Below are 22475 nucleotides of genomic sequence, written 5' to 3' on the forward strand. Positions count from 1 at the left end.
ACAGTATCTGCGATTTCAGCTGGGCACACGTCACTTCCAGTACTGTGTGCTACCCTTTGGGCTCGCCTCTGTGCCCAGAGTGTTCACGAACTGCTTGGCTGTAGTAGCAGCGGCACTTCGCAGGCTGGGGGTGCACGTGTTCCCATATCTCGACGATTGGCTGGTGAAGAACACGTCCGAGGCAGGAGCTCTACAGTCCATGCAGATGACTATTCGCCTCCTGGAGCTACTGGGGTTTGTGATAAATTATCCAAAGTCCCACCTTCTCCCAGTGCAGAAACTCGAATTCATAGGAGCTCTGCTGGATTCTCGGACGGCTCGTGCCTATCTCCCAGAGGCGAGAGCCAACAACCTGTTTCTCGTCTCGCGGGTGCGAGCGTCCCAGCAGGTCACAGCTCGGCAGATGTTGAGATTGCTGGGCCACATGGCCTCCACAGTTCATGTGACTCCCATGGCCCGCCTTCATATGAGATCTCAAATCCCTGTATTGGTGGACGATATGGTCCAATTTGACTCTGGGACGTCCTTTCCAAATTCCTCAGCCACAAAAAGTGCTGACTACGGATGCGTCTCTCCTGGGGTGGGGAGCTCATGTCGATGGGCTTCACACCCAAGGAAGCTGGTCCCTCCAGGAACGCGATCTGCAGATCAATCTCCTGGAGTTACGAGCGGTCTGGAACGCTCTGAAGGCTTTCAGAGATCGGCTGTCCCACCAAATTATCCAAATTCAGATAGACAACCAGGTTGCCATGTATTACATCAACAAGCAGGGGGGCACCGGATCTCGCCCCCTGTGTCAGGAGGCCGTCAGCATGTGGCTCTGGGCTCGCCGTCACGGCATGGTGCGCCAAGCCACATATCTGGCAGGCGTAAACAACAGTCTGGCCGACAGGTTGAGCAGGATTATGCAACCTCACGAGTGGTCGCTCAATTCCCGTGTAGTGCGACAGATCTTCCAGGTGTGGGGCACCCCCTTGGTAGATCTCTTCGCATCTCGAGCCAACCACAAAGTCCCTCAGTTCTGTTCCAGGCTTCAGGCCCACGGCAGACTGGCATCGGATGCCTTCCTCCTGGACTGGGGGGAGGGTCTGCTGTATGCTTATCCTCCCATACCTCTGATGGGGAAGACTTTGTTGAAACTCAAGCAAGACCGAGGCACCATGATTCTGATTGCTTCTTTTTGGCTGCGTCAGATCTGGTTCCCTCTTCTTCTGGAGTTGTCCTCCGAAGAACCGTGGAGATTGGAGTGTTTTCCGAACCTCATCACACAGGACGAAGGGGCGCTTCTGCATCCCAACCTCCGGTCTCTGGCTCTCACGGCCTGGATGTTGAGAGCGTAGACTTTGCCTCTTTGGGTCTGTCGGAGGGTGTCTCCCGTGTCTTGCTTGCTTCCAGGAAAGATTCCACTAAGAGGAGTTACTTCTTTCTATGGAGGAGGTTTGCCGTCTGGTGTGACAGCAAGGCCCTAGATCCTCGCTCTTGTCCTACACAGACCCTGCTTGAATACCTTCTGCACTTGTCTGAGTCTGGTCTCAAGACCAACTCTGTAAGGGTTCACCTTAGTGCAATCAGTGCATACCATTACCGTGTGGAAGGTAAGCCAATCTCAGGACAGCCTTTAGTTGTTCGCTTCATGAGAGGTTTGCTTTTGTCAAAGCCCCCTGTCAAGCCTCCTACAGTGTCATGGGATCTCAATGTCGTTCTCACCCAGCTGATGAAACCTCCTTTTGAGCCACTGAACTCCTGCCATCTGAAGTACTTGACCTGGAAGGTCATTTTCTTGGTGGCAGTTACTTCAGCTCGTAGAGTCAGTGAGCTTCAGGCCCTGGAAGCCAAGGCCCCTTACACCAAATTTCATCATAACAGAGTAGTCCTCCGCACTCACCCTAAGTTCTTGCCAAAGGTTGTGTCGGAGTTCAATCTGAACCAGTCAATTGTCTTGCCAACATTCTTTCCCCGTCCTCATTCCTGCCCTGCTGAACGTCAGCTGCACACATTGGACTGCAAGAGAGCATTGGCCTTCTACCTGGAGCGGACACAGCCCAACAGACAGTCCGCCCAATTGTTTGTTTGTTTTGATCCCAACAGGAGGGGAGTGGCTGTAGGGAAACGCACCATATCCAATTGGCTAGCAGATTGCATTTCCTTCACTTACGCCCAGGCTGGGCTGGCTCTTGAGGGTCATGTCACGGCTCATAATGTTAGAGCCATGGCAGCGTTGGTAGCCCACTTGAAGTCAGCCACTATTGAAGAGATTTGCAAAGCTGCGACGTGGTCATCTGTCCACACATTCACATCTCATTACTGCCTGCAGCAGGATACCCGACGCGACAGTCGGTTCGGGCAGTCAGTGCTTCAGAATCTGTTCGGGGTTTAGAATCCAACTCCACCCCCCTAGGCCCATGTTTATTCTGTTCCAGGCTGCACTCTCAGTTAGTTGGATAAATTGTTAGGTCAATCTCAGTTATGTCCTCGCCGTTGCGAGGCCCAATTGACCATGGTTGTTGTTTTGAGTGAACCTGGGGGCTAGGGATACCCCATCAGTGAGAACAAGCAGCCTGCTTGTCCTCGGAGAAAGCGAATGCTACATACCTGTAGAAGGTATTCTCCGAGGACAGCAGGCTGATTGTTCTCACAAACCCGCCCGCCTCCCCTTTGGAGTTGTCTTCCCTTGCCTTTGTTTTGCTACATATGGGACTGACGAACACGAGCCGGTTCGGGCGGGAAGACGGCCGCGCATGCGCGGTGCGCGAGGACTAGCAAAGGACTTTGCTAGAAAAGTGTTCCGATTGGAGGGGCTGCCGTGGACGTCACCCATCAGTGTGAACAATCAGCCTGCTGTCCTCGGAGAATACCTTCTACAGGTATGTAGCATTCACTTTCTCTAAGAAGAATATTCCCTTTTGTAGTCAACCAATAGCTGTGTTGTGAGGCAGACACAATAAAGATGGAAAGCTTTTTAAAACCCAAAGTCCTGGTTATGGGTGCCTCTTCTCTCATGTTTTGCAGTATTTCTTCTTGTAACTGGATTTGTATTGTGCTACTCATCCCCTCCCGCACACTCCTATCCTGTGTCAATGTTTTTGCGTTTTTGTCCTGTTAAGCCCCACGTGGTAAAAATATTAAAAAACTTTTTTTGCTGAGGGGGTACGACCATGAGGCAGAGAGTGGGCATTTCTGCGCTAATCAGTGTGTTGGCATTTCTGAAAGTTAACGGATTAGCATGTGAGACCTTATCTATCGCCTATAAAATAAGTAGCAGTAAGGGCTTACATGCTAATTTTTTTGAATGGCGCACGGAAGAATATGGTCATTAATTCAGAAAATGGAAAATTGGCCATTTTCCGGCTGCAGTAGAAATGGCCTTAGCGTTCAGGAAAGATCTGCATAAGAGTGTGCTAAGGCCATTTCTACCACAGCTTTGTAAAAGGACCCTAGTATTTTACCTGAATAGTATAGTTTAAATTTTTTCATCACACACGGTTTGGAATTATTTGATTTAAATTAATCCACTCTATGTGACTTTATAGTATGATTAAGTCCCGATGTTAGTAACATTCCCTTTAGGCTTAAAATGAGAGAAAATGTAATTCTTAATGGATGTGAAACTGATTGTTAAATTATAATTTCCTTATCCTGCTAGATCAGTCCAGGCTAGTGGTTTAGATCCCCTTGCCAGCAGATTGAGGCAGAGAAAAAAAAATGGAAGATCATAATGAAATTGTCGATATAGCTAGTTATTCAGCCAGGATCCTGTTAGTATTTCTGTGCCTCTAGCAGATGGTGCCGGTTTATTATACAGAACTTGCTATACTGCTGTATCTAAATGAAGGTCAAAGCGGTTTACAAAAAGAGTAAAATCATGAGGAATAAGAACGCCACATAATTGATAGGACACACCTGAACTAACCATTCACAACTGAAATGTAGAGCAACTTAAAAAAAAAAAGGGTTAACAGCTATCTTTAGAACTACCACGTCAACAGCAAACTTTAGAAACGACCATATCCTTCAGGCACTACAAATAAAACTATCCTGTAATGTTAGGTATAAGACCATATGCCCATTCAAAATAATGTTTTAAGTCAGGATTTAAAGAGAGAAAATGACTGTTCTGACCTGATATAAGGTGGTAAGTCATTCCAAAAATGTGGGGCCAAGAATAAAAAGTCTGAGGTCCTGGTTGATTCATAATAATCTTTGGTGATGAGTATCAAGAGAGCGCAAGGCTTGAGTGGGAATGTATGGTATAGTATAGTAAGTGCTGATAGATAAAGAATATCAAGTGAGACATAGAATCTTAAACTGTATCAGATAGTAAATAGGGAGCCAGTATAGCAAACACAGCAATGGAGTCACGTGATCCTTCGTAAGGGCATTGCACAACATTCGAACAGCAATATTTTGCAATGATTGCACGCAACCTAGCAGATATTTTGGAAGATCTTCATATACTGAGTTAGAATAGCCAAGCTGTGAAACGACAAATGCATGCATAAGGGTACGTAAATCTGAGGAACTGAGGAAATTATATAAGGAACGGAGGCGCTGAAGAGCTAGGAAGTCTAATTTAAGAACTCAAGAAATTTGTTCCTGAAATGATAAACTAGAGTCGAATATGACCACTAGATGTTGAATAGGTAGACCAAACAGTACTGTGTTTATAGATGGTGCTGGATTATGAGCATGAAACAAACAAGTGACAGGTTGAATTAGTGAAGCAGAAATTTTGTGATAACAGGCCTTATTGCCCTGGACTATGCATCGGACTATGTCTAGTGGTTGAAACTGGCCATATAGGCACCCAGGAGTTGAATTACAAGCCTTCTCCTAGGTGCTGCCCCCTCAGAGGCCCTGATTCTTGGCCAAGGGCCTTTACTCATTTAGGCTATCTGGCATAGCTCCTGTGGGGCCTTGCTGAAAGGAGGTACTTCTCCTCCCCTTTCTCCCTCTGCAGAATTGGGCTCCCTTAACTTTATTCCCTCGCTAAGTTTTTCAGTAATAGGGTGGTTCTGTGCATTTATCCAAAGTTCCTTCCCAAGATCACACCAGATTTTAACCTTAACCAGTCAGTTGTTCTACTATTTTTCCCTGGCCACATGCCTATGGTGGTGAATGTGTTTTATGCACCTTGAATTACAAATGAATCATAGCCTTCTACTTGAAGTGGACTAAAGCCCTTAGAAAGTCCACCTAGCTTTTTTTTTTTTTTTTTAAACCCCAGCAAACAGAACAGGGTTTAAACTATCTAGTTGGCTAGCAAGCTACATCTCCTATGCTTATGCTGTATTCTTAAGGGTCATCTTAACATTCATAATGTCTTAACCATTGCTGCGTCAGTGGTCTACTTGCGGTCAGCCTCCAGGGAAGAGCTTGCAGAGTCCATATGTTCACTTTTCATTACTGCTTGAGAAAGGTTTCCTGATACAACAGTAAGTTTTTGGCCAGTCTGTCTACAGAATGTCTTTGATAGAGTGCAATTGCATCCTTGCCATTTCCAAGCTGTCTTCCCCTCCACCCCCAAATAAAAAGCACTTAGTGCAGTTAGTGGCACTTTTCATATATACTCTCTTTGCATGGGTTGTCACAGAGGTTGCATGAAGGCTGTTGGTGGTAGTCTGTAGCAATGAAGTCCCATATGTGAGGACTTATCGTGCTTGGAGAAATCCAAATTACTTACATGGATGCTCTTCATGGAGAGCAAGGTACAAGTCCTCACATACTCATCCACTTCCTCTTTTGAGTTGTCTCCTAATCTAGCTTTTGTAAATAGTGAGGAAGCCCTATGTGATTGCATGAAGTGGGAATTTGCATTCATGAGCAATAGGTCCTTTTTATAGTTTCTAGAACTTTGCTAGCTGAAGAGGCCTTTTCCTCCATGAAGTTGCCCATCTGTGAAAACATGTCTACAGAGAATACCTGCTTCAGGTAAGTAACTTTTTAGTTTTTATCTTCTCCACCCAGAGAAGGTTGGAAGAACTGAATGCTTACCCTCGCTTTTGTATTTATTTTGGCCTGAAAGGTTCTCAGTAGAAGTCTGAATTCGTCTCACTTAAAACAGGTCTGTGCTCTGATTTCTTTCTTTCAGTATACTTGGAGTCCTAGTGATCTCGAGGAGGTGGAATCTTGAATCAATTAGAATTCATATAGGTTGCACTACATAATTTTTTGTGATGACATGGTCTATTATATATGCCATTACACTTTCAAGACCTTTATGTCATGTAGTACTCTTAGTTTGTTCCAAAATAGAGCAGAGAACCTGCTTGAACTTACTTTTTCCCACTTACCAGAATCATAACAAAATAATTTAGACTTCTTCCATTTTGTCTTGGTAAACTATTTGCTCTCTCTGGATAGTCTAAAAAATTGCTTGTAATTCATAGTGAAGTTGTTGCTTTTAACAAAAGGACATTTTGTATACACCTTGGTTGAATCTCTTCATAAAGACGATTAATAAATCGTATAAATAACTAAATAATTTTTTAAAAATTCACTATAAAACTAATTTTCATTGTTTTGTATTCATGTTTTGGTTCTTCTAGATCCACAAGATGGCACTCTAGTCCTGCTGCCAGCTGAGCTGCAGAAGCCTTTGGTACATCTTTTGTATTTTGTGCCATGTATTTCAGTGAAGTTACTTCGTTGTCTGCATCACTGCTGTGTAACGGGGATTTTAACATCAGGCCTGGCTGCCACCCTCATTGGGATACTGCATGCAAGGTACTGTAAAATTACTTGATTTATGAAACTTGAAATATTTTGCCTATAGTTTGGTGTTTAGGTGATTTAAAAATACACAAGGATTGCCAATTTCATGTTAAGTGGATCTTTGGCTAACATGCCATATTTTCTGTTGATCATTCTTTCCTTCCATCATATGAGTTCTGGAAGCAACAGTAATGTAATTATGCTAAGGAGGAAAGTGGATACATGTGCCATTTATATGGTCAACAGGATTGAAATAATGCTCTCCCAGTCCTCTCCTTCCCCTCTTCATAAAAACAAGCAAGCAAACAAAGTGTAGCCATTGTGGAAAGAAATACTCTTCTTCCCCCTCCCCGCTCCCACCCGGCATGCCTCAAATTAGAGACTAACGCTTTACTAATTTAACTTGAAAGCTAATTTCTCTTTAGGGAATGTAGTGCTGTATTTTATTAATTAGACAAAAAACAAAGAAGTGGTAGTGTTGTACTTCACATACTTCAAAATGGTTTTTCCCTAGAACTGTCTTATATCATGAGCATCCCACTCTCCAGAATAGCTGGTTGATTTGTACGCGTTTGCTCTGTGCAAGCCATCGTTAAGAGGCAGTAGCCAACATAGTGGACATGGTAGTGTCTTGCATGCGACAGGCTGTGGTATGGCATGGGAGTGGCTGCAGTGCAACACAGGGGCTATGACTGTGTTGCCAGCCTGCTTTGTAGGGGTTATATTCATCTAACATTTTGTGGCAGGCCTTTTCAGCAAATGTATAGCAGTGAACATGCTGTACAAATGCAACATTAATTTCATGTGAGCTACCAAATGCAAAGAAAGTCCAGATAAATCAACTTAAAGATTTTAGGTTATTATGTGCTAGAGGAACACTATACAAATGATTCAGATTGCTGCAGCAAGACTGCTAGAAGGTTGTTAGTGACGTGACCACAACACACCATTTCTGTAAAAACTTCACTGGCTAACTAGTACAATACAGAGCTAAATTTAAAAAAACTTATCTCTGATCTTCAAGGCTCTTAAAGGAAATGGACCAGAGTGCTTGAAGAACAGGAGCTCTTTCTGCAAACCTCCAAGGTCACAAAGGCCCTCTCAAGGAGTATCTCTAACCACACCCTCTGCAAAGGACATCCCACGATGTGACATCTACCAGTGAGCCTTCCACGTGGTAGCCCCACACTCTGGAGTGCACTTCCTGAAAGATTTTGGTCAATGTAAGACTTATCTCTACTTAAGGAAAGCAGGTGAAATCTTGGTTCTTCTCCCAAGCCTTTGCTAGTCATACACAGAAGGACTAATACCAACTGCACATACTGTAGCAGGACTTGCTTATCCACTTCTAGCCTAGCTGAGATTATATTCATGCACAGTTCTGATTTCATGTGCAACTTTCTTTAAATTAGTCCCCTTATTTTCTAACTCTTGTTACTGTATCTTATCTGTGTTCCTGTCACTGCTGTCAACTGGTGGGTGAACCATCGGTTGCCAGAAAGGGTGTCCTGAGTCGAAGATCCGGAGGCCCCAACTGTCGGTAGACAGGTCACCTGTACCGGCACGGATCAGGAACACCTGAACCTGCAGTGGGCTTCGGCGGAGCTGCAACAGGAGCAACATGAAACACTGGAGTAACCTTATCCCAAGACAGGCTTCGGCTGGGCTGAGACAGGAACAAAACTGAAGCACTGGAGCAGCCTTATCCCAAGACGAGCTTTGGCTGGCTGGGACAGGAACTCGCTGAAGTACTGGAGCAGCCTTATCCCAAGACGAGCTTTGGCTGGCTGGGACAGGAACTCGCTGAAGTACTGAAGCAGCCTTATCCCAAGACGGGCTTTGGCTAGCTGGGACAGGAACAAACTGAAGTCCCTGGAGCAACAAGGCAGGAACCAGTTGATACCCAGGTACTGCAAAGACCAGCAACTACAGGGAAGAAAGTAAGTTGCAAAGGCAGGGAGATGCTGAATCTGTAGGTTTCAGTCTCCTTCCCGTGCTGGCGTTATCTGGTGCTGTCCTGCCCAGCCCACAGAAGAATGTGCCTGAGATGCCTGCCTGCCTAAGGCCCCTGCTGCGGAGGGGCTTATGAATGTGCATCCCCCCCACCACAATGAGAACTGCGACCATCGGCGGCCAGTTCGGAGTGGCCACTTGGCTGACCTGTGGCCTCCCATGGTATGGTGGTGGCCGTGACGGTACCTCACCCTCAATGGTCCCGTGGTCCCCACAGGAGGCCCTGGCTTCCAGGGATGAAGACAGTAGAATCAACAGAGAAGGAAAGGCGCATGGACCTGGACCACTGGCGCCCAAAAATTCTCTTCAAGACTGTAGCCTTTCTAAGTGACATGGTATTGCAAGCGTCCGTGATGCCTTCAGGAGTTCAAGATGCTCTGGACCTCATACTCGTCCCCAGGGTCCTTAGCCACAGGCAGGAGTACCAGTACTCGCTCGGTCTGTCTGTTGATCTGGGGGTGGTATCCAGACGAGAACTTGAGTTTTACCAGCAGAGATTGATCAAGGCACAGCCAGAACTTGGACATAAATTGAACTACCCGATCGGAGATGATTGATTCGGGTAACCCATGTAGACGGATGATCTCCTGTAAAAAGTGTTGAGCAAGAACAGGAGCGGACGGAAGGGCTGGTAAGAGGGATAAAGTGGGCCATCTTTGAGGAGTGGTCTACTACCACCCTAATAGTGGGAAAAACTATTCAAGCAGTGGAGGTCCATGATGAAGTCCATCATGACATGTCTCTGTGGCCTCCTTGGTACTGTAGGTGGTTGCAGGAGACCCCAATGGTGGCTGTGAGATGGTTTCTGTCGCACACAGTCCAGTCAGGCCCTGACATAGTCTTTCTTGACTTTGTTTAGAATGGGCCATCAGTATGAGCGTGATATCAATTCAGCAGTCCATGAATCCCAGGATGACCTGCTATTTTAGTATCATGGCCCCATTTGAGAACAGTCGTGCGGAGTTGTTTGGATATGACAGTTTTGCCTTTGGGTATTGGCAAGATGGTAACTGACAAGATCTTGACTGGGTCGATAATATGTTGGACCTTGGGAACCCCTTCAGTGGTCTCCATTGAGCGTGAGAGAACATCTGTCCTGCCATTCTTCTCCACAGGCTGGAAATGTAAATGGAAACTGAAGCGGGAAAAGAATAGGGCTTGGTGTGGGTTAAGACATTGTGCTTCATGCAGATGTAAGAGGTTTTTATGATCGTATATATACTATGAATGGGTGCTTAGCCCCTTCGAATAGATGGCTCCACTCTTCCAGGGCCAATTTTATGGCTATAAGTTCCTGATCGTTGATAGCATAATTTCTTTGAGCCGTAGAAAACATCTTTGAGTAGTAGGCACAGGGGAACAGTTTTCCACGGTGGTCTGCCTGAGATACGATAGCTACAACCCATATACAGGAGGCATTGACCTTCACATAGAAGTATCTCTCTGGGTCTGAATGTTGGAGAATTGAGGCAGTGGTGAAGGCTTGCTTCAGACGGGCGAAGGCTTCTATTCCCTCCAGAGGTCATTCTTGGGGGGGGGTGGTCTGCTGCCTTTCGGGTTAATGTCGTCAGTGGTGCTGCAATTGAAGAGTAGTTTTGAATGAACTGTCAGTAATGGAGAACCCTAAAAAACATTGAAGTGCCTGTTGCCCCAGAGGTCGAGGTCAAGGCCAGTCCAGGATCGCGACTAGTTTGGTCGGGTCCATATGTAATCCTTGGACCGACATGATGTACCCCAGAAAGGGCAACTCTGTACATTCAAAGATGCATTTCTCTAAATTCAGAAACAATGTATTTAGACTTAGGCACTGGAGCACCGTCAGGATGTGCTGTCAGTGTTGTTCCAGAGACTGGGAGAAAATCAGGATGTCATCCAGGTAGATTAGGGACACATTGATATAGGAGATCCCGAAAGACATTGTTGGCAAAGTTTTGGAACACTACGGGGGCGTTGGCCAATCTAAAGGGCATGACCAGGTATTTGCGATTCCCATTTCTCGTATTGAATGTGACCTTCCATTTGTCGCCTTCCCATTTTCGGACCAGATTATAGGCTTCTCTAAGGTCTAGTTTCATGTAAATATGAGACCCCTGGAGACGGTCGAATAGTTCAGAAATGAGGGGAAGGGGGTATTTGTTTTTAACTGTGATAGCATTCAAGCCCCTGTAATCTATGCAGGGACAGAGCCCCTTGTCTTCCTTGCCAACAAAGAAAAACCCCGCTCCAACAGGAGATATGGATGGGTGGATGAACCCTCACTTCAGATTTTCTTTGATATAGGTGGACATTGCTTCAGTCTCCAGGCGCGAGAGGGGATAGATTCTACCCCTAGGAGTCATCTTCCCATGTAGGAAGTTAATAGCGCAATCATAATCCCAGTGAGGAGGAAGAACTTCCACTTGTTGCTTGGAAAATACATCTGCATAGCCTAGAAAAGTCCGGGGAATGTTCTTCTTTAGACCAAGGGAAGCGAGAGTCATCGATGGAGAGGGCATAACTGACCTCACACGGGTCCATTGTCAGGACTGACTCTAGGCTAGTAACTCGTCTTGCTGCCAGTCGATACATGGGTTATGTCTCTGAAGCCAGAGGAGGCCCAGAATGATGGGATTCACCGCCGCATGCAGGACATAGAAATAGAGAGCCTCCTTAAGTAATGCACCTGTCTTAACACAGAGGGGTGCCATTCTTTCCTTAATAACTCCTTGTACATTGCCATAGATGGAAGACACTGAAATGGGTTGAGGCAACTCCAATGTAGAGATGTGGTGATGCCAGACCAGCCCCAGAATTGATGAATGCCTCAGTAATTACCTTGGGCTGCAACAGGGACCAGTAACTGTGATCGGAGAACTCGTTTGGGAATGCATAGTCCTGCTTCTCCAGCCAGAACTAGGTGGAGTGGTTTCACGACTTTCTGGGACATTGATGGGCATAGCGATCCTTCTCCCCACAATAGAGGCAGAGATCCTGGGACCATCTCCGTTATTTCTCTTGGTCTGAGAGGCCCAGATGCTCAACTCGCATGAGCTTCCCTTTCTTGGTGGATGATGTCACCCTCTAGAGAGTAGATGTAACCTTGTGCCGGGAGTTGGAGGCTTTCCAGAGGAATCTACGTGTACACTGGCACTCCAGGGCCTATTCCAATAAATGGATATCGACCTGGGTGCACAAGGAAATCAAGTTATCTAGAACTGGCGGGACGTGTCATCCAGTCAGCTCTTCCTCGATGTGAGGAGACAACCCTTGCCAAAACATAGCGACTAGACTCTCTCATTGTTCCATTCAAGCTCATCCGCCAAGGTCCAAAAGTGGATGGCGTAGTTGCCCAGAGTCTGAGTCTTTTGTCGGAGGTTCAGTAGCTCAGAAGTGGCAGAGGAGGCCTTGCCGGGTTCTTCAAAGATTTGTCTAAAGTGACTTAGAAATCCTGCTAAATCATTTAGCATTGAATCATTGCATTCCCACAAGGGGGACACCCAGGCGAGCTCAGGGCCCATTAGGAGCGAAATAAGGTAGGCCACCTTGGCTATATTTGACATGAAATCTTGAGCCTGCAGTTTGAACACTACATAAGTACATAAGTACATAAGTAGTGCCATACTGGGAAAGACCAAAGGTCCATCTAGCCCAGCATCCTGTCACCGACAGTGGCCAATCCAGGTCAAGGGCACCTGGCACGCTCCCTAAACGTAAAAACATTCCAGACAAGATTATACCTAAAAATGAGGAATTTTTCCAGTCCATTTAATAGCGGTCTATGGACTTGTCCTTTAGGAATCTATCTAACCCCTTTTTAAACTCCGTCAAGCTAACCGCCCGTACCACGTTCTCCGGCAATGAATTCCAGAGTCTAATTACACGTTGGGTGAAGAAAAATTTTCTCCGATTCGTTTTAAATTTACCACACTGTAGCTTCAACTCATGCCCTCTAGTCCTAGTATTTTTGGATAGCGTGAACAGTCGCTTCACATCCACCCGATCCATTCCACTCATTATTTTATACACTTCTATCATATCTCCCCTCAGCCGTCTCTTCTCCAAGCTGAAAAGCCCTAGCCTTCTCAGCCTCTCTTCATAGGAAAGTCGTCCCATCCCCACTATCATTTTCGTCGCCCTTCGCTGTACCTTTTCCAATTCTACTATATCTTTTTTGAGATACGGAGACCAGTACTGAACACAATACTCCAGGTGCGGTCGCACCATGGAGCGATACAACGGCATTATAACATCCGCACACCTGGACTCCATACCCTTCTTAATAACACCCAACATTCTATTCGCTTTCCTAGCCGCAGCAGCACACTGAGCAGAAGGTTTCAGCGTATCATCGACGACGACACCCAGATCCCTTTCTTGATCCGTAACTCCTAACGCGGAACCTTGCAAGACGTAGCTATAATTCGGGTTCCTCTTACCCACATGCATCACTTTGCACTTGTCAACATTGAACTTCATCTGCCACTTGCACGCCCATTCTCCCAGTCTCGCAAGGTCCTCCTGTAATCGTTCACATTCCTCCTGCGACTTGACGACCCTGAATAATTTTGTGTCATCGGCGAATTTAATTACCTCACTAGTTATTCCCATCTCTAGGTCATTTATAAATACATTAAAAAGCAACGGACCCAGCACAGACCCCTGCGGGACCCCACTAACTACCCTCCTCCACTGAGAATACTGGCCACGCAATCCTACTCTCTGCTTCCTATCTTTCAACCAGTTCTTAATCCATAATAATACCCTACCTCCGATTCCATGACTCTGCAATTTCTTCAGGAGTCTTTCGTGCGGCACTTTGTCAAACGCCTTCTGAAAATCCAGATATACAATATCAACCGGCTCCCCATTGTCCACATGTTTGCTTACCCCCTCAAAAAAATGCATTAGATTGGTGAGGCAAGACTTCCCTTCACTAAATCCGTGCTGACTTTGTCTCATCAGTCCATGTTTTTGTATATGCTCTGCAATTTTATTCTTAATAATAGCCTCCACCATCTTGCCCGGCACTGATTCAGAAACCCATGGCAAGAATTTGGATTTCTGTCAAACCAGGGAGGAGGAGCAAGCCAGAGACCTGAGCCACCAGGCGTGGAGAGCAGAACTGGGGGAGTCATGGACAAGTTGGCTCTCAATCCAAACTGCGATATGCCTGAGTTTTGCAGATTGTCCACAGGTTGAGTCAGTTCCTGAACCACCCTGGACAGTTGCTGGAGTTGAATGGCCATTTCTTGTAGCAGTTGAAGGGCAAAAGACTCTTGTCAAGCTCATTGTGGCCTTCGCAAGCAGTCACTGTGGTCGACTGGTGGGTGAGCCCTCAGTTGCTGGGAAGGGTGTCCTGAGTCAAAGACCCAAAGGCCCCAACCAGCGGTAGACAGGTCACCTGTACCAGCACAGAGCAGACACACCTGGATTTCCCCTGCACTCTATTCTGTATCTTGGCACCTAACATTTCTTGCACACATCCCAAAAGGGGACATGGCCATGGGAGGGGTTTGGGCATTCCCAAAAGTTAGGCGCCAAATTATAGAATATTGCCGTTCCGCACCTAAGTTTGCATGCCAAACTTACAGTTCTTTCTATCAGGCATAAGTCTGCTGCAACCTGCGCACTATGCTGATATTCTGTAAAGTTCGGGCCCAAACTTTACAGAATATCAGCATAGCGCGCAGGTTGCAGCAGACTTATGCATGATAGAAAGAACTGTAAGTTTGGCATGCAAACTTAGGTGCGGAACGGCAATATTCTATAATTTGGCGCCTAACTTTTGGGAATGCCCATACCCCTCCCATGGCCAAGTCCCCTTTTGGGATGTGTGCAAGAAAAGTTAGGTGCCAAGATATAGAATAAAGTTCAGGGGAAATCCATGTGCAACTTCAGTTGAGCACCAATTAAGTGGCCAATCCACACACACATTCTGGTGCCTATTGGCACTATATATAGAATCCAAGGGTAAATGTTCTTTTAGTCAATTTAGATGGTCTATTTTTACCTTTGTTGGCCCTAGTTTCCTTCCTATAGATGACGGAAGTAAGCAAATCAGATTCTTGTACAAGGTAATTTCTGGTATTATGGGGCTTTTTGTACACGGTTGTCAGTGGCTTTGGATCATTTCATTGATTTGTACCATATCCTTCAGGCCCATGATGCTCAGTAGAAGCTGTTAATTTCTTATTTTCTAAATGCTTGGAAAAGGTAATCTAAGGAGACGTAGACCATAGGGTAGCTCCTGTACTTCAGTTTCATTTACTCAGTGGGATGTGTATTTTATTTGCACAAATTTATTGGCTGCATATCTGGAGAATCCTCCCCTCCCCCCAACATAGAGTTGTACAAAGGAAACAAATGCAGTGGATAAGCACATCAAACATATAAACGGCAAGTGACCGACTCACCTGCAAATAGTAACATAGTAACATAGTAGATGATGGCAGAAAAAGACCTGCACGGTCCATCTAGTCTGCCCAACAAGATAAACTCATATGTGCTACTTCTTGTGTATACCTTACCTTGATTTGTATCTGCCATTTTCAGGACACAGACCGTAGACGTCTTGCCCAGAACTAGCCCCATTTTCAGGACACAGACCGTAGAAGTCTTGCCCAGAACTAGCCCCACCACCCAAACACCAGCCCCGCCTCCCAATCTCAGCTAAGCTTCTGAGGATCCTTTCCTTCTGCACAGGATTCCTTTATGTTTATCCCACGCATGCTTGAATTCCGCTACCGTTTTCATCTCCACCACCTCCTGCGGGAGGGCATTCCAAGTATCTACCACTCTCTCCGTGAAAAAATACTTCCTGACATTTTTCTTGAGTCTGCCCCCCTTCACTCTCATATCATGTCCTCTCATTCTACCGCCCTCCCATCTCCGGAAAAAGTTCATTTGCGGATTAATACCTTTCAAATATTTGAACGTCTGTATCATATCACCCCTGTTTCTCCTTTCCTCCAGGGTATACATGTTCAGGTCTGCAAGTCTCTCCTCATACGTCTGCACGGTCCATCTAGTCTGCCCAACAAGATAAACTCATATGTGCTACTTCTTGTGTATACCTTACCTTGATTTGTATCTGCCATTTTCAGGACACAGACCGTAGAAGTCTTGCCCAGAACTAGCCCCATTTTCAGGACACAGACCGTAGAAGTCTTGCCCAGAACTAGCCCCATTTTCAGGACACAGACCGTAGAAGTCTTGCCCAGAACTAGCCCCACCACCCAAACACCAGCCCCGCCTCCCAATCTCAGCTAAGCTTCTGAGGATCCTTTCCTTCTGCACAGGATTCCTTTATGTTTATCTCACGCATGCTTGAATTCCGCTACCGTTTTCATCTCCACCACCTCCTGCGGGAGGGCATTCCAAGTATCTACCACTCTCTCCGTGAAAAAATACTTCCTGACATTTTTCTTGAGTCTGCCCCCCTTCACTCTCATATCATGTCCTCTCATTCTACCGCCCTCCCATCTCCGGAAAAAGTTCATTTGCGGATTAATACCTTTCAAATATTTGAACGTCTGTATCATATCACCCCTGTTTCTCCTTTCCTCCAGGGTATACATGTTCAGGTCTGCAAGTCTCTCCTCATACGTCTTTTAACGCAAATCCCATACCATTCTCGTAGCTTTTCTTTGCACCGCTTCCATTTTTTTTACATCCTTAGCAAGGTACGGCCTCCAGAACTGAACACAATACTCCAGGTGGGGCCTCACCAACGACTTATACAGGGGCATCAACACCTCTTTTCTTCTGCTGGTCACACCTCTCTGTATACAGCCTAGCAACCTTCTGGCTACGGCCACCGCTTTGTCACACTGTTTCGTCACCTTCAGATCCTCCGATACTATCTCCCCAAGATCCCTCTCCCCATCCGTAACTATCAGACTCTCCCCGCCTAACACATACTTCTCCCGTGGATTTCTACTCCCTAAGTGCATCACTTTGCATTTCTTCGCATTGAATTTTAATTGCCAAACCGTAGACCATTCTTCTAGTTTCCGCAGATCCTTTTTCATGTTTTCCACTCCCTCCCCGGTGTCCACTCTGTTACAAATCTTAGTATCGTCCGCAAAAAGGCAAACTTTACCTTCTAACCCTTCAGCAGTGTCACTCACAAATATATTGAACAGAATTGATCCCAGCACCGATCCCTGAGGCACTCCACTACACACCTTCCCCTCCTCCGAGCGAATTCCATTTACCACCACCCTCTGGTTTCTGTCCGTCAACCAGTTCCTAATCCAGTTCACCACTTCAGGTCCTATCTTCAGCCTGTCCAGTTTATTCAAGAGCCTCCTGTGGGGAACCGTGTCAAAAGCTTTGCTGAAATCTAAGTAGATTACGTCCATAGCACGTCCTTGATTCAGTTCTCCAGTCACCCAGTCAAAGAATTCAATGAGATTCGTTTGACACGATTTCCCTTTGGTAAAACCATGTTGTTTCGGATCTTGCAACTTATTGGCTTCCAGGAAATTCACTATCCTGTCCTTTAGCATCGCTTCCATTACTTTTCCAATAACCGAAGTATCGGCCTGTAGTTTCCAGCTTCTTCCCTATCACCACTTTTGTGAAGAGGGACCACCACCTCTGCCGTTCTCCAATCGCATGGAACCTCTCCCGTCTCCAAAGATTTATTAAATCTTTAAGAGGACCAGCCAGAACCTCTCTAAGCTCCCTCAATATTCTGGGGTGGATCCCGTCCGGTCCCATGGCTTTGTCCACCTTTAGGTTTCCTAGTTGTTCATACACACTCTCTTCTGTGAACGGTGCTAAATCCACTCCACTCTCACATGTACTTTTGTCAGTCCATCTCGGTCCTTCTCCAGGATTTTCTTCTGTGAAAACAGAACAAAAGTATCTATTTAGTAAATTTGCCTTTTCTTCGTCGTTTTCTATATAGCGGTTCGCAGCATCTTTCAGTCTCACAATTTCCTTTTTAGTCTTTTTCCTTTCACTAATATACCTGAAGAAATTTTTGTCACCCCTCCTTACCTTTCTAGCCATTTGTTCTTCCGCACGCGCTTTGGCCAAACGTATCTCTCTTGGCTTTCTTCAGTTTCATCTGGTATTCCTCTCCGTGTTCCTCTTTTTGAGTTTTTCTGTATTTCTGGAACGCCAACTCTTTAGCCTTTATTTTCTCAGCCACTTGTTTGGAGAACCATATCGGTTTCCTTTTTCTCTTGCAAATGCGCAGTACAGACTTCCCTCTCTGTCCCGCCCTTGCGTCAAATCGTCATGACAGAGGGCGGAACTGAGAGGGAAATGGAGTCGGACTGTCGGCCGCTGCCGCCTGGAAACGAACATCGCGCAAACCAACCTCCACCCATCCCTGCCGCCGCTCCCGCCCCCCTCCGTATTGGGCCCCCTGCACTGACCTGACAGCGCCTCTCACCTCTGTGTGGAAGCGCTGCAGGCAGCAGCAGAGCGATCTGCTGCTGCCTGTAGCGCTTTCACACGGAAGTGAGAGGCGCTATCAGGTCAGTGCAGGGGGCCCGGCATGGAGGGGGGAGGGAGCTGCGGCGAGGAGGGTAGCTGGACATGGGGGAGAGGGCATGGTTGCTGGACATGGGGTGAGAGCAGGGCAGAGAGGAGGTTTGTTGGACATGCGGGGAGGGGGGAGGCCAAGGGAAAGAGGAGGGTTGCTGGATATGGGGGGGGGGGGGAGAGGATTGGTGGAAGGGATGAGGGCTGCAATACTCGCCCGTTTTTACGGGCTTAACGGCTAGTACAGACATAAAGCAGACCATAACCTCCCCTATATTCTACACCAGAGAACTTTCATTAGCCCATATCATATCTATTATAATAAAACTCACCCTCAACGTTCTGAGGACACTGATGTCAGTGAAGCCAAGCCCTGACTTCCTTCAAAAAGGTTCGAAGGTTCGTGGTGGTGAAGCCACCAAAATCGCTCCGGGCCCCACCCTCGAGGGCGGAGCAATAGCAGAACAACGAAGGGGTTGGCAGGGAGGGAGGCGGGGGGTGGGAAATCGCTCCGGGCCCCGCCCTCGAGGGCGGAGCAATGGCAGAACAACGAAGGGGTTGGCAGGGAGGGAGGCGGGGGGGTGGGAAATCGCTCCGGGCCCCGCCCTCACGTCAAACGTCATGACGTTAGGGGTGGAGCAATGGCAGAACAACGAAGGGGTTGGCCAGGGAGGGAGGGAGGGGGGGGGGTGTTGGCGACGAAAACCTTGCTAGCGCCCGTTTCATTTGCTCTGAAACGGGCCTCTTTTACTAGTGCTTCCATAAATAACAATATCTTCATACGCTTAAGGAAGTGAGGAACATCTTACTTCTCCCAGAAAGAAATAAGAAGAGCGTTCAAGTGTATTTCTAACAGTGTTTTTAATTGTCCCAAGCTGGATATATATGCTACTTAGATTGAATGCTGGCTGGAAGAAGAACTTGCCAGTCTCATTTTGTCCCAGCAGTAAGCATGATACCTTGTGTTCAATGTCTGGATGACTTCCATCATTGCCCATGTTTTTTCATAACATGGGATAGGAATATGTTGTGCCTCCCTTCTCAATGATGACTCGAATGACAGCTCTGGCCTTTAATCATGTGCTGACCATAGTTCTGCCTGCCTAGAAATGGCTGTGACAGCAGCTCTCAAGTCTCTTTTATCAGTGTGTATTCAATGGTGGATAAACCTTTCCCCTTCCGCCAGTAGCTTCCATCTCTTCTTTTCAGTATGGGCATGGGGTTATAACGGTAGCCTGCATATGAATACTCCTTCCACACTTTTTTGTTTCACGTACAGCCCAGTTTTATATATGCCCCACTGGTCTGCTGGAGGAGTTGAAGTTAGGGTGAAAATCATATGAAACTGATTTTTATCTGTGCAAAAATCTGGGAATTTGTAGGTGAAAATTGGTTTAAACTGATAATGAAGGAACCTATTTAGTATTTGCAAATATTGATAGCCACCAATAGGAGAGAAACTTCTACGTTCTGTGGATAATAGTAGAACATTGAATTCTAAACCAACTGACCATAAGATATGCAAAAGGCAAACAAGTCATAATTAGAGTGTTTTAATCTTCAAAAGTGCCTGCATGTTTTTAAAAAAATGTTCAGATACTATTGTGTTTAATACATTGTATAAAAAAAAAAGAAGTAACTATTACTTTTCATCCATAGTACTTTTTGCATATAATTCCTGAGGTATAGTCAGAGTACATACACACACAGATTCTGAGATATGTCTATATAAGATAGAGATACTCATTTGCCTTTTATGATGAATTTGGTCAAGAAATTGTTTAAAATAAATGTATAATATTTCTATATTTAAATTCACTTTTAATGACGTTATAGTCTGACTGTTTTGGCTAGTTTTTATGTCATAGCATTAGAACTCCAGGGGTTTTATGTAAAGGAACAAGTTAGTACACTGTTGGGTTATTTTTTTATTGTCTGTAGATGGTGCTGTGTCTCTTCTGTCCTGAAGTAGTTCGGCGTGGGCTGAGGTTTTAAGTACCAGTGAATTTACTCCAAGCCACCTGCTTATCCGTCAGATGCTTTAAATAGATTTTTATTCGGAAACTACACTTAAATAGCATCATTATCAACATCAGTGGACCATTGTTACAGTTGGGTGATTGATTTTTATTTCTGACAGGGTACTTTTCTTTGACCCTCCTCCTCCTCCTCAGTCCTTTGTACACATTTAGTAAGCCAAGCATCAAGCATAATTTCTAGTAATCTAGTAAGAATAGAATAATGCAAGCGCCTGGTACATAGCTTTCATTCTAATCATAATGAAAATATTAAATTTACAAGTGGATCGTATTTTCTAGTCCTGAAATTGAAAAAAATGGCTTTTACTCATTTGAAGCTATATATAAACGTCATAATGTATTTTACTGCTTTGCCTGTCTGATTCTTGATCATTGGGTGGAAGGAAAGGAATGTTGCCAAATTGTGGTGGTATATTAGCTCAGTTGAAACAAATTGGTCTGCATGTTATGATCATTTGTGTAAGCTTTTCTCGGTGCAGGATTATTAAATTTATAGGATGCTTGTTTCTTTTCTTTTTATCTTGTGTGGAACTTCAAATAGGAAAAGCTGCAAATCAATAATTAGCTTGATTACTTAAATGTGATTTTTAACCTTTTTAAGGATTGGAACGTCAAATGTAGGATTTACATTTCTGGGTGGTTTTAATTTTTTTTCTGCCTATTACTTTTATATTCTTCTGTGAAACCACTTTAATCACAAGAAAGTACCCAATAGCATATTTCAAATGATGAAGCTTGAAGATGTAAAGCAACCGTTTATCATTGTTTTTTAAGTTTTTCAGACTCCAGAACAGCAGGGTGTTCTGCTTCAGCTTCTCTCTTCCAGGGAGCTTGCAGGGAAAGGAGGGGAGGGGAGAGTGAGGCTGGGGAACAGCAGTGAACACTACTTCTGCTGTCTAATCCAGCTCCTTTTCTCCCCAGGAAAGAGAAATTTTTACATAAAGGATCTATATATTCACAGAACGTATTACATAAAATTATGCTTTTATTGGTAACTATTATCACTAGTATATTTATGGCTGTAAGGTAGTAGTCTCCTGTGAAACTGTCAACTCACTAAAATAACACCACAGATCCTCAGTAAAATGTATGCTGCCCACTGGATTCCAAAATTGTTGTTTGTTGTGCTGATAGTATGAACCTTGAAAAATAAATCATGGACAATAACAAATATGAACATTGTAAAATAGCTTTAAAAATGAAACTGTGTTGTGGGAAATTGTTGGATATATTTATCTTTGAGCTGTGGTGCATGACTTGATGAGAACTGAAGCCGATTTGTAAACAAGGTATGAAAATCAGTAATTACTGATTTACCTGTTAACTGAATCAAATAGACACCTTGTTTATCTAATACTTTGTGACTGATGCTCATTGTCACGAATAGAGATGTGTTTGATTCCCAGTTTAGAGAAACTAAAGAGGCAGCGTTCATGGATTCTGGGGGGAGGGGATAAAGTCATAATCCTTATTAAATCCACTTTTTGGGATCTGCCAGCTTACTTGTGACTCAGCCAGGCCACTGTCAGAGACAGGGTGATGGACCTTGATGTAATTTAACGTCTTTTCTTGTGTTTATTTCTTTATTAATGAACTTTCTATTCTGTTCTTCCTTACCATAAACTCCTTTGATTTTTCTAGTCATAAACAATAGGTTCAGTCTTAAGTTATTGTGGCAAACCATTCCATAAGGCCAAAGCAAAGTAGAAAATGTAGCTTGGAGTGTGCTATGTAGTGTGGTGTTAACTGAGAGAGTCACCAGGCAATTCAATATGAAGCCTATCCATCTCTACTCCCATGAACAACCCAGGAATAAAGTGGATTACTGTGGGTCCTGGCAAGGTCTGATCTGTTTTCTGAAACACTCATTCCCCCAAAAGATACCCATAAATAATGCCTTCTCTGTCCTGGAATGCTCCAGGAATAAAATCTGAAGTGAGTTCAGTAAAGAAAAGTGACACACAGAGGCATATTTTCAAAGCACTTAGCCTTCCAAAGTTCCATAGAAACCTATGGAACTTTGGAAGGCTAAGTGCTTTGAAAATATGCCTCACAGTGTACCAGGTATTCTTTAGACAATGATATCCTCAGATTGGCTCACAGGCAAGGTGGAGTTTTACGTCACTAATTAATAAATTGAAGGCATATGTGAGTCAGTTACAGGCTCGTCTTCAGAGTACAGCACATGAGACATGGGAGTGTGTAGATGTCTTTGAGCGAGAGCAGACGAGAACA

At 45.1% G+C, this 22475-nt stretch overlaps 1 protein-coding gene across 3 annotated transcripts in view; it reads left to right on the forward strand.

Annotated features, from left to right (window-relative positions):
• Positions 1 to 22475, forward strand: part of TEX10 (testis expressed 10) — a 236419-nt gene that overhangs the window by 98896 nt on the left and 115048 nt on the right. For all 3 annotated transcript variants that reach the window (XM_030205096.1, XM_030205101.1, XM_030205108.1), the window contains exon 8: positions 6546 to 6723. In XM_030205096.1, the coding sequence (XP_030060956.1) occupies positions 6546 to 6723 (178 nt within the window). The remainder of the gene's footprint in view (positions 1 to 6545; positions 6724 to 22475) is intronic.

This window comes from Microcaecilia unicolor, chromosome 1 (genome assembly GCF_901765095.1).
Source record: "Microcaecilia unicolor chromosome 1, aMicUni1.1, whole genome shotgun sequence".
NCBI lineage: Eukaryota > Metazoa > Chordata > Amphibia > Gymnophiona > Siphonopidae > Microcaecilia > Microcaecilia unicolor.